Genomic DNA, 18,806 nt, shown 5'->3' with positions numbered 1-18,806 from the left:
AAGGAGTGAGTACATAAGCACATGCCATTTTTTAGTTTTTTAATCCCATAAATTTAATGTATGCTTATATTTTTCTCACTTCACTAACTTAGACTATTTAGTGCTGATGCATCACACACAAATTGGATTACTAAAATATTTAAACACCAGTCGTAATGCAACAAATTAGGTAAAAAGCCAAAGGGATGAATAATTTTGAAGCCACTGTAATATTCCTGTGTTCTCTCTTTGTGCGTTTCATGGTACACATGGAACAATTATGCACTGATCTGAACAAGCCCTAAAGGTAAGAATATACAGTACAAGCGTATAAATTGGACGTGTGCGGTCTGATTTTTAATTATAATCAGACAGCACACTGAACCATGTTTTTCAATGGGCTGTTCAAATGATTTCTCTCAGTCCAACTAGATTGCAGCATACAATTTTTTTCCGAGTCTCAGATTAGATTCACCCATGGGTGAGTGTTCTCTGGGTGAGTAAAATAAAAGTGATCTCACCCAGAACATCTGAGTGGCATCATACTTAAAAACAGATACACAGATGAAAATTGTTCAAGTTTTTTTTAGATATTCTCCATACGCTTTTCTGCAGCCAGCCTAAAATGGATCAAAACAGTTGATTTCAATCAGAGCAATTATACGCCAGTTGAACTTTAGCAGACCTGTGTGACGGGGTATACGACAGAGCAAGAAGGGACTACAGGCCGAGGGATGATCCAACGAGATTTATTAAGGCAGGGAGCATACAACATCAAATATCCATAATGTCCTTGGAGTCCATGAGAAGTCCACAATAAGTCCACACAATGGAAACAAATCCGGGCACCTCACGATAGTCCTTGTGCCAGATGCGATAACAATAATCCTTGCAATAGTCCACAGGATTCCACACAATCCCACGGACGTCACGAGCTGGCCTCAACTCAGTTCGTGACTCCTTCACGTCCGCACTCAAATCACAACTAATCTTAAAAGAAGAATGTATTGTCAGGGCTCCTGGGATCAGCCCATCTGAAGGGGGGTAGGGGTCACACTGTTATGAATGAGTCACCGTAGGAGGCAAAAACAGAAATACTAGCTAAGTCCAGAAAACCAGAGAAGTTGGCAGCTATCGGATTGCAGACCCCTGAACCTATCAACAACAACTAGCAGTAGCCGTGGGGGGTTCCTACGGTGCCCTAGACCCCTCGATCACAGCCGGAGAACTACATAGCCTAAAGACAGAAAGGGAAATCTAAACTGCCCCAGAGCAGACCCCAAAGCAATAGGCAGCCCCCAACACATAATGACGGTGAAGCAAGATGAAAAAACACTCACACAGATAGAAAGATAGGCTGAGCAAATGATGGGGCCCAAGCTAACTAGATAGGACAGGATAGAAAAGCTGCTGTCTGTAATCCGCCAAGACCGTATCAAAACATGAGCCAACAGCTGATAGGGGAAAAAGCCCTGAAGACGCTAGGCTTCAAAAAGACTATATCAGTACTCAGGTATTTTCTGAAGACAGAGCAAAAAGGAATTCAGCTCACCCCAGCAGGGAATGGCAGAAATCAAGGAAAACAATGCAAAACACAAATGCAAAAAGTAGAGCAGAAAACTTAGCTTTTGAGGAGCAGGAATCAGACTGGTCTCCTAGAATCCCTCAGAGAGATCACCAGCAAGGCAGAAGGGCGTCGGCTGCCTTATATCCAGTCAGTAATTCCCGTCACCCAGTCATCATCATCCTGCCCAGGTGCTTGGTAATCAGCCTCACTACCTTCCTTCACCAGAAGAGGGAGTTCTTCAGACCTCAATGGTGAAGGGGAAAATTAACTCACAACATCACACCTACTATTCAATGGTTTGGTCCATCAGAAGATTCTAGAAATGTAAGGGCTCCACTGAGTCTACAGGATGTGTATTGTAGGTTATCTTCTGCTTAGGAAAACAATAGCCAAAGTTCCACTAGTTGTTGACACAAGCCTAAATTAGATTATGTTCCAGGTACATCACAAGACATTGCAAAGTATTGGGGGAAGGAGACATGGTTAAATGACATACAAAATACAAGACCGGGCAAAACTACAAATAATGACAATCCCTTCCCCTCCCAATTTGTGTACGTACTAGGGACCTCTACAGGTCGCTTGTTAAGTACACACAGGCATGGCTGACCAGACTCAGGGCTCCTCCTGCCTGGACAGTCCATCTGCATTTTGGTGTTGGCTGTCTTTTCTATACTGTATGGTAAAGTTATAGGGCTGCAGAGCCAGGCTCCATCGTAGTAAGCGTCCATTGTCCCCAGAGACTCGGTTCAGCCAGGTGAGGGGATTGTGATCAGTAATGACAGTGAATTCTCGTCCATACAGATACGGCCTTAGTTTCCTAAGGGCCCACACTACAGCCAGACATTCTTTTTCAACAGTTGCATAGGCCACTTCTCGGTCCAGCAGTTTCCTGCTAAGGTAGGCGATGGGGTGTTCGTCCCCAGCTGCATTCACCTGGCTGAGGACAGCTCCCAGTCCATAAGCAGAGGCATCCGTCTGCACAATGAATCGCCTCTTGTAATCTGGAGCAGCCAGAACAGGGTCGCAGACCAGGGCGTCCTTCAGCCGGTTAAAAGCCTCATCACATGCTGGAGTCCAGATCACCAGCCGGTGCATCGTTTTCTTGGTCAGGTCAGTAAGAAGCTTGGCCACAGTGCTGAAATGCGAAACAAATTTTCGGTAATAACTGGCAGTGCCCAAAAAAGCCATAACTTGTTTCTTAGTTTGGGGTACAGGCCAGTCTCTAATAGCCTGGATTTTGGCAGGTTCAGGACGGAGCTTCCCTCCTCCTACTCTATGCCCTAGGTATTGGACTTCACCCATCCCCAATTGGCATTTATCGGGTCGAATGGTTAGGCCGGCTGCAAGAATCAGGTCAAGAATAATGGCTACTTGATTCAGATGTTCCTCCCACGACTGGCTGAAGATGGCGATATCATCCAAGTAGGCACAAACAAAGTCACCACATCCCCGGAGGATCTGGTCCACCATTCTCTGGAAGGTTGCTGGGGCATTCTTCATTCCAAAAGGCATGCTTAGAAATTCACACAGACCAAAGGGGGTTATAAAAGCGGACCGTTCTCTCCCTTCCTCCGTGAGAGGGATTTGCCAGTATCCCTTACTGAGATCCAAGGTAGTGACATATCGGGACCCAGCCAGTCGGTCTAGAAGTTCGTCAATACGGGGCATTGGGTAAGGATCGCTGACGGTATGGTCGTTTAGTCGTCGATAGTCCACAAAAAATCGAGTACTCCCATCCTTCTTGGGTACTAACACCACAGGAGAGGCCCAAGGGCTATGGGAGGCCTGGATTACCCCAAGCTGTAACATCTCCAGTTTGTGCTGCATGGTTTTTCGAACAGATTCAGGTACCCGGTAAGGAGCCTGTTGTATGGGACGGATACCCTGAGTGTCCACATGATGTTGGGTGATGGTGGTTCGACCTGGTTGGGATGAGAAAGCAGCCCGTCTCTGTTGAAGCACTCCCAGCATCTGTTTTTTCTGCAAGGAATCCAGGTGCTCTCCCAGAGGAACCTGTTCCACAGTGGATGGGGCTTTCGCTGCTTCCACAAGATCAGGTAGGGAGTCCTCATCCTCTTGACCGTCTTCTGAAGCTAGCCGACAGCTTGCTATCATTGAAAGGTTCCGGTCATGGTTCTCCTTAATCATAGATAATTGGTATCATTTAGTTTTCTGAGAACCCGGAAGGGACCCTCCCATGTTGTCTGCAGTTTATTCTGCCGATGGGGAACAATCATTAAGACCTATTGTCCTTCTACAAACTCCCAATAGCGTGCTTTACGGTCATACCATGTCTTCTGTCTGGTTTGAGTCATACGCACATGACTCTGGGCTAAACTAGCGAGTTGAGCCAGGGTTTCTCGCAGTTTTAAGACATAAGGGACAACAGGGGCTCCTGTATCTTCAACTTGTCCCTCCCAATATTCTTTTAGCAGGGTTAAGGGTCCTCGGACCTTTCTTCCATAGAGTAGTTCAAAGGGGGAAATCCCGGTGGACTCCTGGGGAACTTCCCGAAAGGCAAACGAGATGTGGTAGGTACTTCTCCCAGTTTGAATCTCTGTCAGTGAAGGCCCTCAGCATATTCTTCAGAGTGCCATTGAATCGTTCACAAAGTCCATTTGTTTGGGGATGATACAGGGTCGTTCGGATCGCTCGTACTCCACAGGTGCGCCACAGACACTGGACCAGCTCTGACATGAACTGGGAGCCTTGGTCTGACAAGATCTCACTGGGGAATCCTACTCTGGTGAAAATGGTAACCAGGGCCTCGGCCACCTTGGCTGCAGAAATACTTGACAAGGCCACAGCTTCTGGATATCGGGTGGCATAGACCACAACAGTGAGGATGTACTGCTTTCCAGATTTACTTGGTTTAGCCAGAGGTCCAATGATATCGACAGCTACTCTTTGAAAGGGTTCTTCTATTATAGGGAGCGGTTGCAGGGGTGCCTTTGGGTGATCTATGGGTTGCCCTCTATGCTGACATATGTAGCAAGTTCGGCAGAAATGTGCTACGGCTTGGGAAATCCCAGGCCAATAGAAAGATTGAGTCAATCGTCTCTCAGTGCGGGTTTTGCCTTGATGGCCAGCAGTAGGAATGTCATGAGCAAGGTGTAATAGGGGAATTCTGTATTTCTGAGGAACAATCAGCTGTTTGCTATAAGTCCAGGGCTTATCTAGGGAGTCAGCATTGGTAACCCGGTACAGAAGTCCATTTTCTCTGATAATTCTTTCCCCATTCTCCCCCAACTGCCCTATCTCAGCTCGAGCTCTAAAACTAGCTAGGGTGGGGTCAGTATCTACCTCTTGCCTAAACTGAACTTTATCCCAAGTAACACTCACATTGTCCCCCCAAGAAGAATCTCTCACCGGCTGTGACGGCAGTTCTGGTGGCCTCATTTCCATGGATGGGTTGTACACGTCCACATTAGCTGCTCTCTTGGCTTGACTTCTGGTTACCGCACCGACAAAGTGGCAATGAAGATTTCCCACATCATTTCCTAGAAGAACGTCTGCAGGGACTGAATCCAGCTCTTCTCCTGGTGAGGGTGTCTGTAGATAATGAACAGGCAAAGGCGGTCTGTAGCTGTCCTGCCTCCGAACGCCTGGACATTGGAATTGCAGATGCCCAGGCTGCCCACATCTATAACATCTGCGCTCTGGGATTCTTCCTCCATGTCGTAGTCCCGAAGGTGGAGCAGGAGTAATGCAAGGCGCAGTCACACGAAGGTCACCATGAGTTGATGGTCTAGTGGGATGGTGAATATTGGAGGCCAAAGGTCCAGGGGCCGCCAGAGTTGGGGGGCTGGTAGTTCTTTTCTCATTGAGTAGTAGTTTTTTCCACTGAGGCTTGATGGTGAGAGCCTCATCAGCTAGAGCTGCAGCTTCCTCCACAGTGGCTGGTCTCCTTTCACGCACCCATTCCCGGATCTCAGCGGGGCACTTGAAGTAAAACTGCTCTTTTAGGATGACTTGGAGGAAGGTCTCCCAAGTTAAGGCCTCCTCTCCCTCCAGCCAGCGATGACATATTTGCTTGAGTCTGTGGGCATACATCTTGAAGGACACTTCCTCATCACAGGCTAAAGTACGGAACTGGGTCCTGTAAGTGTCTGGGGTCACAGCATAATGTTCTAGAAAAGTCTGTTTAATCTCCGCATGCTCACAGTTCCACCGAGGGTCTATAGCTCTATAGGCTGTGGCAGCTCCACCCTCTAAGAGCCGTTCCGGGACTTCCATTAATCGACACTGATGCTCAAAGTCCTGGAAGAAGCCCTCAATGTCACCTGAAGCCTCATTAAACGGCTTGAAGTCTTTGTGGGACACTCTGGCGAGTTCCCTCATGGTGGGTGCTGGGGTTACAGTCTGTCTGGAGCTTCTAGCTGCTTCCACAGCAAGCTGCCTCTCCAGCAATGCCCTCTCTTGAGCTCTATGAATGGCCTCCCTCTTATCTTCTATGGTAGCATCTTCTCCCAGCAATGCCAACTCCTCCTCGTACCACACAACCCACTGACTTTTTTGGGTATTTACCTCCGGCTGCAGTCTTTCCTCCGTTTGCTGTAGGGATCCTTCCTCAGTGTCATCTTGCAGGCGAACTCCTTTCAAAGCCTCAATCAGCTGCTCCTTGGAGAGTCCCTTGTAGCTGACTCCCAGTTCACGGGCCTTTGTTTGTAGGTTCACCGCAGTCCAGTTCTTGTACTCTGCGGTGCTGGTTCCAGATGTTGATGGGCCGTTGTCCTCCATTCCTTCTGCTCTGATCCCACTGCTGCCACCAGTTTGTGACGGGGGTATACGACAGAGCAAGAAGGGACAACAGGCCGAGGGATGATCAAACGAGATTTATTAAGGCAGGGAGCATACAACATCAAATATCCATAATGTCCTTGGAGTCCATGAGAAGTCCACAATAAGTCCACACAATGGAAACAAATCCGGGCACCTCACGATAGTCCTTGTGCCAGATGCGATAACAATAATCCTTGCAATAGTCCACAGGATTCCACACAATCCCACGGACGTCACGAGCTGGCCTCAACTCAGTTTGTGACTCCTTCACGTCCGCACTCAAATCACAACTGATCTTAAAAGAAGAATGTATTGTCAGGGCTCCTGGGATCAGCCCATCTGAAGGGGGGTAGGGGTCACACCTACTATTCAATGATTTGGTCCATCAGAAGATTCTAGAAATGTAAGGGCTCCACTGAGTCTACAGGATGTGTATTGTAGGTTATCTTCTGCTTAGGAAAACAATAGCCAAAGTTCCACTAGTTGTTGACACAAGCCTAAATTAGATTATGGTCCAGGTACATCACAAGACATTGCAAAGTATTGGGGGAAGGAGACATGATTAAATGACATATTATACAAAATACAGGACAGGGCAAAACTGCAAATCATGACAACCTGTATTTAAAATTTTCATCTCTTATTTTCCAGGTAACAAAAAATCTTTACCTTCATATAAAGGTCATTCCTCCTTTGTCTGGTCTCTCTGAACATAACAAAGTATAGTCTATAATGAGATCGTCCCTTTAACTTGCTTTGTGCTTATGTGACTGGCTCCTAATTTTCTTTTCATTATTTTAACATTTTTAGATGAACTGCACTTGTGAATAAAATGCAGTAGAACTTCTTTGTATTGACCACTCACATTTAATGGCAAAACTGGCCTTTTAGATGGATTATCATCTGATTGAATTTTATGCAAAATTACTGAATTGAAGAGAATAATCTGGGCTAGATTAGGGACAGGAGATTTTGACAAAAAAGACAATATCAATTTTTTTTTTTAATTATAGATTTTTTATTTTAATCATTTTTTTTTTAAAACTTCGCATAAAAAAGAAAAAAAATAGATGTGCTCCACTCCTCTAACAGTTCTGTGGCCGTTCTTCTACAAACTCTTACCAGTCAGTGAATCCTGGCCCTCAATAATAACATGTCATCTGCATTTTTTTGCATTTTTCTGCTGCTTTTTAGCTGCTTTTTTTCAGGTGTACACACAAAAATATGCAGTAAAAATGTTCTAATTATTACATTTTTATAACCATCAAAAGATTGTAAAACCCAAAAAAGGTAAGGTGTCCAAGAAGGCACTAAAAGCCATAGCAATATCAAAAACAAAAAAATGTGATTAAAAAAGTAAGTAAATTTCATTAAATACAAACGTATAAAAACGTGATAAAATTCCAAAATACAAACACACACAGAGGAAATATTGGGTGAGTCCGTGTGTGAACCCCAAAGATAATAAAATTTCACAGTTATGGAATGACACACATAACAAATATATAGAGTATCAATTAGGTAAGGTGTATAATATGAGTAGTCACCCATCAACTATGACCATATACAAATAGATATAGGATAATTAAACTTAATACAACCTACAGGTATATATAATAGAGATGTTTCAACATAGATTATTAAGATTTTTAAATCTACTCACCCGCCAAACACCCAACGCGCGTTTCACTGTTGCTTTCTCAGGGCCAGTTAAACAGCAACTTTAAAGGACAATGTGGGTAGAAAAGTTCATGAAATCATTTTATGCACACAAAATAAAAATGCAGCAGAAAAAAATGCTATATATGAACACAGCCTAATTCACACCAAAACCTGAACAACTTGGTGTTTATCTATCATGACTTTATGTGGAGACTTTCCACAACATATCTTATACCTATGAACCTTCCTTAGGAATGATTCCATTACAATTTTCTATTAAAACGAGCCTTAAAACCTATTAAAATGAACCTTTCCCATCACAGAAAGGTGCCCAGCTGCCATGCTGAAAGTGAATCGACGCAAAGCCAGCTGTCAGAGTGTAACGGTGTGCTGACAGATACTCTTCACAGTGCTATGAGGTGTAACTGTTGTTGCACTGGATTGCCTGTATGACTGAACACCATTGGGTACAAGAGGAATAAAGTTTCCCTCGGGTGCCACGCTTTCAGTATCGCGACCGACCATCTTTCTAAGGGCAGGGTCAGATGGCTGTATAACTCATGTGAGAATCGCATCGCACTGCACGGACTGGCTCTGCACCTCTCCTGACCTGAGCAAGACAGCGTGATGGATTACTATGCAGCTGTCAGGCTCAGGTCAGGAGAGCCAACAGCCAGGACGAGGTTTGCGATGTGATTCTCGCACGAGTTATACGGCCGTCTGACCCTGCCCTAATGCTATTGACCTCCAGAATAACCTCGTATCTTCTGAAGATAGCAAGTGGTGGCCACAGGCAGGAGCCAGATGTCAGGGCATGCCCGCAGCCATGGTGTTTGTGCTCGCATTGACACTATGAGCGCTTCGATGCGATGATCCAGTGTCCCTGTGCATGTGCAGACTGGTTAACTTAGCATTCACTCTGGGCCTTAGAGATAAGTCCATCCATGTGAGGTATAGGCTTTGTTATGGAAATAGGAGGGCATGACAGTGCATCAAGGCAAAGGCCACGCCAAGGGTGCACCAAAGCACCCTCATTTGCATAACAAATAACTTTGTTCAACAGTCTTTTGGATTTGTATTGGAATAATAGCATCAGCAGTGCAGATCACCAGCTTTCTGCCAATACTTGATTACCACATTGGGCTTCTCCAACATGTTGGTGTTGCAGAAGCTGGAACTTTTTGATTTTAAAATCCCTTTCCTTAGTTGTGGATTTCACAACCCTACAAAGTGAGCAGTTACCTTAACTCTTTCAACCTCTTATTCATTGCACTTGTATTGTCCCTCCATCTCTCTAAAAAAAAACAACTTGGTGTTACTTGAATACATTTTGGGACATTGTATGACTACTTCCCTTTAGACTCCCGTCAAAATTTTTGAGGGAGTGGTAAATATTATTTAAAGCATAAATTTGAAACATGTCATGTACTTTTCTTTTCAGGCACAGCTATAGCCAGAATTTTGGCATATTCTGCTTAATTTTTGTCCCACCACTGTGTTATGTTTAATAAAGAGGGTAACAGATATTTTTTATTTTTCAAAATAAGAAAACATCATCCCTATTCAACACATGATAAAGTATTGTTATTGATTTCTTACATCAGTCATCAGTTTGTGATTACCTCCTGACAACGTGTAATACGTAGACTGGAGTACACATTCTAATAAGATTGTGCGAGCTCACCCGCCTTGACAAGGCCATCATATTCCGAACCATTCCTGTGCTGGTGATTTAACTGTATGACAAGAAAACTCATTGTGTAGATATTACATGAATGATGTATGTTGATAACCGTGTTCTTTGTGGATAACACTGTTCCTTTTCTATTTGTTTTAGTTTGTTTTAGAACAAGTGGACATCACACTTCCAGAGAACACGTCCTGGTATGACCGCTATAAACATGACATTCCTGTATTTCATCTAAATGGACAGTTCCTGATGATGCACAGAGTAAACATTAAGAAATTGGAGAGATATCTTAGTAAGCTGGAACAGGACGATGGCGTCAAGTGACTCATGTGTGACGCTCGAGAGCTACTGAACATTCTTCACAATGAGTCAATGGAAGCGTAGCAATATCAACAAAACTCGTAATAAAAAAAACTATAAAAAAATGTATCTGTGTTCAAAAAGTAATGAACCTACCCAGATAAAGGCTGGTGTATACTGTCTTCCTTCAGTGTCCATTGATATTCTAGTGATGTCTTGTTCACATTTGTACATTTATGCCCCGATTCATCAAAGCAATTTTTCTAGAATTCTAGCAAAATTGCTTTGCAAAGTCGCAAAATTTTGGCGCAACTTTTTCATTTTCATATTTTCTCCCAAGATTTTCTTTTTCTATATGCCAGAAATCTTAATCCAGTCAGGGACTGGAGTAGGACTCCTGGCATGATGCACAGAGGTGCAGACCACTAGTCAAGCGTTCCAGATTCATGAAAAGACATGCACTTCTTCATGAATCAGGGGCACCTGACTCCACCACACCCCCTCATAAATACCAGCAAGAAAATCACTGGACTTGATGAATCCAAGCCATAAGATCAGATTTCACATGGATCCTGTGGACAAAATGGCCTCAAAATTCAGTCATAGAATTCCAACTGGAACATTTTTTTAGAGGCATGCACTTTTTAATAAAATAGGCACAATTCTCATTTAATAGATGCAAAATAAACCCTTAGTAATAAATCTGGGTCTTTTCAGTGTTTTCAATATAAAACATGCCATATGAATGCTGTATTTTGCCTAGCGGCATAGAAAATACAGATCTGTATCTTACATGTTTATGGTATAAGTGGTATTTTATAGCTGCATTGTGGGAGAATGTTGTAAAATATAGATGAAACAGACAGACTTTCGGACACGTTACATGTATGATTGCCTTTGCAGCTGAGGAGATGCATAGTGGTGGCAGCACGTCAGCTAGGGCGGGATGTATAATCAGAGCAATTAGGCTGTCTGCCGGTGGAAAGTCTCTTTGTAGGAAGTCACAGGCAGGCACCTTATGGGCAGGAAGATGCCCTGAAGGCATGATAAGAGCCATGGGGGCAGTTGGTGAATGGGGAGGTCTTCAGGGACAGCAACACAATGTCTGTGCTCTTAAGGGGTTAAGTAAGGGATCATAAAAGCTAAAAAGGTTTTGTGTAGGCAAGGATGTGCATGGCATAGGAAAAGGTGCCTGGTGTGCATGGAAATTTCAGGAGTGGCAGAAGGAGTGTTTGGCAGTGAAGCAGCAGTGGTACGTGGTAATGGTGAGCATAGAAAACACAGTAAAGCTGCTACTTTCAGCCTTACAGCAAAAGGTTTTAGCACATAAGCACAGTCCAATAATGATTTCTTCCCCATCTTTGTTTAGTGCTCACGATGCTCTCTGTCACCAAGGATATAGTCATCCACAGGACACATCAGGGATCAGTAATACTTGACAAATTCAATTCTCACTCTTAGTAGTTAAATTGGTGGACTTTGACCTCCATTTATTTTCCTTCCGTATCCCCAAAGTTCATAGAAATGTCCTTTCAGGCCTGGTGCACACAATCTGAAAGTAGCAGCACTTTGGCCGCAGTTCATGTTTGCTGGGTCCAAAGTGCTGCCATCTATTGAACGCAGGTGAATCTGCATGTGTTCACTAAATCACGTGGATTCACCACATTCAAAACATTCTGTTGGTGAAATTTCTCTTGCGGAGACTAGAAATTAACATGCTGCGGTCTGGAAAGATGCGCCACATGTCAGCGTCCGCAGATGACCCGCGGGCATATGTGGATGCAGAGTGGACATGATATTTCTTGGAATCCCATCCACTATGCTGTAACATCTGGCTGCTGTGGGTTTGACACTGCACAAGTGCACAGCGTCAAACCCGCAGCAACTACGGAGCGTGGGCACATACCCTTACTGTTAAACTGCTGCCCCATACACTGAGATCCTCTGTTACACAACATTTCAGGGGGACACATGGCATTGTTCATGCATGAGGAAGTGGGTGTATGTCCGTCAAATATTACTGATCTCTTAAACCCAACGTGTCAGGGACAAACACTTAGAAAAGCCATCATTTTAGCTTACCCAAGGTTGTTTATAATCTCTAAAGTTGTTAAAAGTCAAAATGAACACTGCCTTCCACTTCTGTTAGCTGTACATAGACTAAAGGCCCCGTCACACACAGCGAGATCGCTGATTTTGTGACGCCACAGCGATCTCGCCAGTGATATTGCTGTGTGTGACACGCATCAGCGACCCCCCCGCCGGGTATCGCTGATCATGCAGGAGTGTCCTGGGCCATTTTTTCATCATTGGTCTCCCACTGGCCAGCGCGCATCGCTGCCCGTGACAGTGAGAGACCAACAATCAGAGATGCTGGGAGCTGGTATCCAAGGTAAACAGCGGGTATCTAAGAGCCGCGCGGCTCTTAGATACCCGCTGTTTACCCTGGAAACCAGCGTGAACACTGGTATCCAAGGTAAACAGCGGGTATCTAAGAGCCGTGCGGCTCTTACATACCTGCTGTTTACTTTGGATACCAGCTTGCTTACTGGTCCTGATCGCTGGTGAGTCTGTCTGTGACAGCTCTCCAGCGATCAGCTAACTATGTGCCAGCGATCCCATACAAGTTGGATCGTTGGTGGGATCGCTGGGACATTGCAGCGTGTAACGGGCCTTAACCCTGTCCCACTAACCACAGCATGCTATTGTGCCTTTACTGGAGGGTGGGACAATAGCCAAAAGCCACTGGAGCTAGGAGAAGGAGGAGATAGCATGGACATAGAGTACATTGTGTTCACTCACTGAATGGGTAGGCCAGCTACAGCATCAATGAAGGGGAAGAGGAGTGTACTACAAGTCTTAAAGCGAACCTGTCATCAGGATTTTGCTAAGTAAGCTACAGGCATTGTCAGGTTGGCACTGTTATACTGATTAAAATGATACCTAGGGAGAAGAAATTTGTTTTCTGGTTGTTGTTTTGCTTGCAGTTTTAAGTTAATGAGATGCTCATTTTTCGAGGCAGGCCCGTTGGCGGGTCTTTTTTTGGTGTTCTGGCCTCATCGTCATCCTTCTGGGCTTAAATCACAGGTCACTGAACCTTCAGTCACCTGCCACCATTTTGCTGGAGCCCAATTTTTTTTTTTTGCTCCAACAAAATTGCAGCGGCACATGCGCAGTAGCATCTATCGACAAGCAATGCTCTCAAGGTGCACAAGCGTTACCCACCAGTGGGCGGAGCTTGCAAAGATTAAGATTATCGCTTACAGATAGATGCTACTGCACATGCGCCGGTGCCATTTTGCTGGACTTAATTTTTTTTTTAAAGTCCATAATATTAACTGCTCAAGTGCAATATTTAAAATAGGAGGCAGATCACTGAAGGTTCCGTGATTTGTCATTTAAGCCCAGAAGGATGACAATGAGGCCATAGCACCTAAAAAAAAAGACCCACCCACAGGTCGGCCCTGAAGCACGAGCATCTCATTAACTCAAAACTGCAAACAAAGATTATACAACAACAACAAGATGGATTTTTTCAAGCCAAGTATCATTTAATCAGTGTAACTGTGAGCAGGTTGCAAGATGCAGTAATGGGTCAGAAGCAGAGCATTGGTTAACGGGTTTAATTTAAAGGGGATATTCTTGGCAGGGAGAAAACAGGGAAAACAGTATAAAGGTACACAGGGTACGTAACTCGGGAAACGGGTGTGAAGAATAAGGTAGGAAGTTCAAGAATAGCAAACTTATCAGTCTGTTGACTTCAGAATGCAGTTTGTTCAGGATGTGGACGTGGGCGCCAAAGCTGTGTCACATAAGGGATCCGGTATGATCTTGGAAAAGATGGCGTCCTGGCGATGGCGGTGATTCCTCGTGGTCCAGTGTAGTCCTGGGAAAGATGACATCTTGGCTCCTGGCAGCAATGGTGATTCCTCATGGTCCGGTCGATGATCGGTGTGTCAGGAAATGACGAGCCGGACAGAGCACAGTCTTTCCCCCTGTCAGGTACAACGAGCAACTCGATTCAAGTACAAAGGGAAACCCCTCACAGCGGGTGTCCCAATTCTCCCGTCGATGCGTGCCGTGCTCACACTTATGAGAAATGAGGATGATTGACCTCATGGAGATCAACATCCAACACTGTGGAGACACCATCACGTGTTTCTCAACGCAGTGATTCTAGAGCATTGCCCCCATCCCTTATGGGAAATATGTAAAACATGCAAAACAGAAGCCGCGGAGACACCATCACATGTTTCTCAACGCAAGCAATGACTAGCCAGGTCTTTCACCGGGAAGGAACAACCACGGGAAGGGCAGTCTCCAATGAAGGAAACCACCTATGCCAAAACATGGTATCCATCCACAGACAGCTGATGAGGGGCAAATACCCCGAAACAGTTGTCTGTGGATACCATGTTTTGGCATAGGTGGTTTCCTTCATTGGAGACTGCCCTTCCCGTGGTTGTTCCTTCCCGGTGAAAGACCTGGCTAGTCATTGCTTGCGTTGAGAAACGTGATGGTGTCTCCGCGGCTTCTGTTTTGCGTGCTCACACTTATATCCTGACTGGGCATCCTGTCACTCACGGGCAGCGGGGACCAGGTACGTCGGCAGTCTCTGATGGCAGCTTTTAGCCTCTGCTGGTTTAGGCCTGCTCTGGCAGTTGGCTTTTCCGCAGGAGCCCTGACACTGGCCTCCTGCGCTCTGCACATACCCGCAGCAACTAACTGATTTCCCGCGCGCTGTGGCCCTTTTATTTTAGACGTGCCCCCTACTCCTAGGTGCAGAGGTCTGTCCAGGGAATTAAGCTTTCCCCAGTGAAACCTGAGTGACAGCCCCGACAGTTCCGGATCCGTCATGGAGCAGGTAGGCCTGGTCCGGGTCTTCTAACATAACTGCGCAAACCTGACCATGCCTGTAGTTTACTTAGTAAAATCCTGATGACAGGTTCGCTTTAAGCAACTGCTGCAAGTAAACTGCGTGAATAAATGCACTTGCAGTATTGGACTAGAAAGAAGACATGGAGAATTTGTGGATACACCCCATGCGGTTGATTAAGATTATTAAACATGCGTTTTTTTATTAATTTTATTATTTAAATAAAAACCGCATGTGTAATAAATTCCTAAAAACTGAGGTCTTCAATAATAAGCAACGTGGGAGGCATCCACAAATTCTCCATATCTTTATTCTCAGTTTGCAAGCTGTGGATCCACAGCTCATTAAATCATGGATCAGGTTAGGACAATCTGATAACTTTTTTTAATTGTTTGTCAGATAAGACACTATTTGCGCTGCTTTCGCCCTAGTGTTATATTTAGCATTGTACTACGACACTCATGGATGGCGTTAGCAGCAGGCAGACCAGGCAGCTACCTAGGGACCCTGCTCCCCCAGGGGCCTCCAGCCAGTCGCCTGCCGCCAGCGCCGATGTATTCAGTTCAAAGCAATGATGGAGGAGAGAGCAACAGCTGACGCTCCCTATCCCATCATTCCCCTCTGCCTCTGACACAGGTGCACGATGATGTCACTTCATCGCATACCTGCTGTGTGCCGGGCAGTGGAGCTGCTGAGACCGGAGCCAAGTCGGGAGCAGCGCGGGGCACGAGGAGAGGTAAGGATGGTGTGTGTTTTTTTAATATATCAATGAATGAGTACTGGACTGTGGGGCCATTCCGGGGGGGGGGTGGGTGTATTCGATTTTATGAGGGAGGATTGCATCATACTCTGATGGGGCTACATTATATTCTATGGGGAGGTGGGCTGTATTATATTCTATGGGGGGCTGTATTATATTTTATGGGGGAGGATTGCATCATACTCTTTGGGGATACATTATATTCTATGGGAAGGTGGTCTGTATTATATTCTATGGGGGGCCTACGTTATATTCTAAAGGGGGGCTGTATTATATTCTATGGGGAAGGATTGCATCATACTCTGATGGGGCTACATTATATTCTATCGGGGGCTGTATTAAGTTTATTATATTCTATGAGAGGTGATTGCATCATACTCTATGAGGTGGCTAGTTACATTGTATTCTATGGGGGGCTGAATTATATTCTAGGTGGGACATTATATTGTATGGGGGCTGCATTATACTATGTGAGGAAGGCTACATTGTATTCTATGGAGCGGCTACATTATATTCTATGGGGGGCTGCATTATACTATATGAGGGGGCTGCATTATATTCTGTGGGGGTTGTATTATATTGTATGGCGGGGCTGCATTATACTCGGGCTAATTTATATTCTGTGGGGTGGCTGCATTGTACTTTATGTGGGCTGCATTATACTATATCAAGGACTATGGGAAATACATTATACTATATGAAGAACTATGGGGTGCATTATACTATAGGAAATTAATTGTACTACATGGATGACTATGGCGGTGCATTATACTAAGGACTGAGCAGTGTATTGATATATGGAGGACTATGAGGAGTGTATTATACTATATGGTGGACTGAGGAGTGTATTAAACTATGGAGGACTATGGGGAGTGTATAATACTATATGGAGCACTATGAGACGAGTATTATACTATATGGAGGACTGAGCAGTGTATTTTAATATATGGAGGACTCTGAGGAGTGTATTCTACTATAAGGAGGTGTGAGGAATGTATTTTAATATATGGAGGACTATAGTGAGTGTATTATACTATATGTAGTACTATGGGGAGTGTATTATACTATGTGGAGGACTATGGGGCACATTATATTATATGGAGGACTATGGGGTGTGCATTTTACAATATGGAGGACTGTGATGCACATTATACTATGTGGAGGACTATGGGGTGTATTATATTAAACAAGCAAAATGCTGCCTATTCATCAAGTGATTAGATTGTTTATGCGGGAACAAAAATCATTGTTCACAGCAGCACATCGCCAGTGTAAACTGTAGATGTCACGCCGCTGCCGCAGTCTCCGCCGACTGTCAGGTAAGAGAGGCCTCCCTAGGTGTCAGTGATACCTCTCTACCCTTGACTCTTTCTGTCTTGTTAAACCGGGGTTCTAAACATTTTTCTGAGGTGGCCTATATAGATTATGGGGCAGCAGGGAACTTCATCCAACTCGAGGTGGTAAAAAAATTGCGGATACCTGTCAGGTCCCTAGTCCTCAGCAGTTAGCTTCGGTCGACAGTGCTCCCCTGCGGGAGACCGTTACCTTGGTCACCGAAGAGGTGGAGTTACAGATTGGAGCCTTGCACCGAGAGAAGATAGTCTTCTTCGTACTGCCATCGTTATCCCATACGTTTCTTTTAGGTCTTCCTTGGTTAAGGATACATGAACCTGTCCTGGATTGGGGGTCTGGAGACATTCTTCGTTGGGGTCAGTCCTGCCAGACTAAGTGCCTCCTTCCTGTGCAGCCTCTCAAAACTTTGCCACGAGCCACAGTGCCTGCAGGTTTGCCTTCGGCCTATTGGGCCTTCGCTGACATCTTCAATAAGAAGGAGGCACAGAGTCTTCCCTCGCACCGGCCATATGATTGCCTGATCGATCTTGTTCCAGGCTCTAATCCACCCAGGGGTCGAATTTATCCTCTGAATCCTCGAGTCCCAAGCCATGACCGAGTACGTCCAGGAAAATTTGGCCAGAGACTTTATCCGGAAGTCGTCTTCACCCGCTGGCGCAGGTTTCTTCTTTGTCAAGAAGAAAGACGGGTCTTTTCGTCCTTTTATCGACTACCGGGGTCTTAATGAAATCACAATCAAGAACAAGTACCAGCTACCTCTCATCCCAGAGTTATTCGATCAGCTGTGAGGAGCACGAATCTTTACCAAACTAGACCTTTGTGGAGTCTACAACCTCATCCGTATTTGCTCCGGAGATGAATGGAAGACCGCTTTCAACACCAGGGATGGGCACTATGAATATCTGGTCATGCCCTTCGGTTTGTGCAACGCTCCCGCAGTATTCCAAGAATTTGTAAATGATATTTTCCGAGACATTCTGTACTCCTGCGTAGTGATATATCTGGACGATATCCTCATCTTCTCTCCTGACCTGTCCACCCACAGAAAAAATGTCCGTCAAGTACTGCTGTGCCTGAGGGAGAATCGCCTGTATGCTAAGCTGGAGAAGTGCGCCTTTGAGCAGTCGTCCCTCCCGTTCCTGGGTAACATCATCTCCGACTCAGGCTTACGCATGGATCCATAGAAAGTGTCTGCTGTGCTCAACTGCCCGCGTCCCCACAGCGTTAAGGCAATTCAGCGATTTCTTGGCTTTGCGAATTACTACCGGCAGTTCATTCCTCGTTTTTCCTCTTTGTCCGGGCCCATCTCCTCTTTGATCTGCAAGGGAGCTAACCCTCACGTCTGGCCATCCAAGGCCGAGAATGCCTTCCTGTCTGTGAAACAAGCCTTCGCCATGGCACCCGTGCTCCATCGCCCAGAGGCTAACAAACCTTTTATCCTCGAGGTTGAAGCTTCGGCAACCGGGGCCGGAGCAGTGCTTTCTCAGAGATCCTCCTCTGGCTTGTTACTTGCGGTTTCTTTTCCAAGACGTTTACAATCTACATGGACCATAAGAACCTAGCTTACATCCGATCGGCACAGAGACTCAACCCCCGGCAGGCCAGGTAGTCCCTGTTCTTCGGCCGTTTCGATTTCGACCTTCACTTCCGTCCCGGCAACAAAAACCTCAAGGCTAACGCTTTGTCCAGGTCTTTCTTGTCTGCAGATACTGAGGAAGAACTCACGCACATCTTGGACCCTTCCAGGCTCATCACGGTGGCACCTGTCACGCTAACTTCGCCACCTCCTGGTAAAACTTTTGTGCCAGAGAAAAACCGGAGGCGGGTCTTACGC

General features: G+C 45.3%; 1 protein-coding gene across 1 annotated transcript in view; it reads left to right on the top strand.

Annotated features, from left to right (window-relative positions):
• The window catches only part of CUNH5orf63 (chromosome unknown C5orf63 homolog), a 168,644-nt gene extending 157,959 nt beyond the window's left edge, over positions 1 to 10,685 (top strand). Inside the window, exon 4 of the mRNA XM_073557246.1 lies at positions 9,831 to 10,685. Within this exon, the coding sequence (XP_073413347.1) occupies positions 9,831 to 10,007 (177 nt within the window). The 3' untranslated portion in view covers positions 10,008 to 10,685. The remainder of the gene's footprint in view (positions 1 to 9,830) is intronic.
• The last annotated feature ends 8,121 nt before the right edge of the window (positions 10,686 to 18,806 follow it).

Source organism: Dendrobates tinctorius, unplaced genomic scaffold, assembly GCF_039654945.1.
Source record: "Dendrobates tinctorius isolate UK_male_01 unplaced genomic scaffold, ASM3965494v1 ptg000003l, whole genome shotgun sequence".
NCBI lineage: Eukaryota > Metazoa > Chordata > Amphibia > Anura > Dendrobatidae > Dendrobates > Dendrobates tinctorius.
The sequence above is the reverse complement of the archived record's forward strand: the minus strand, read 5'-3'. Positions and strand labels throughout refer to the sequence as shown.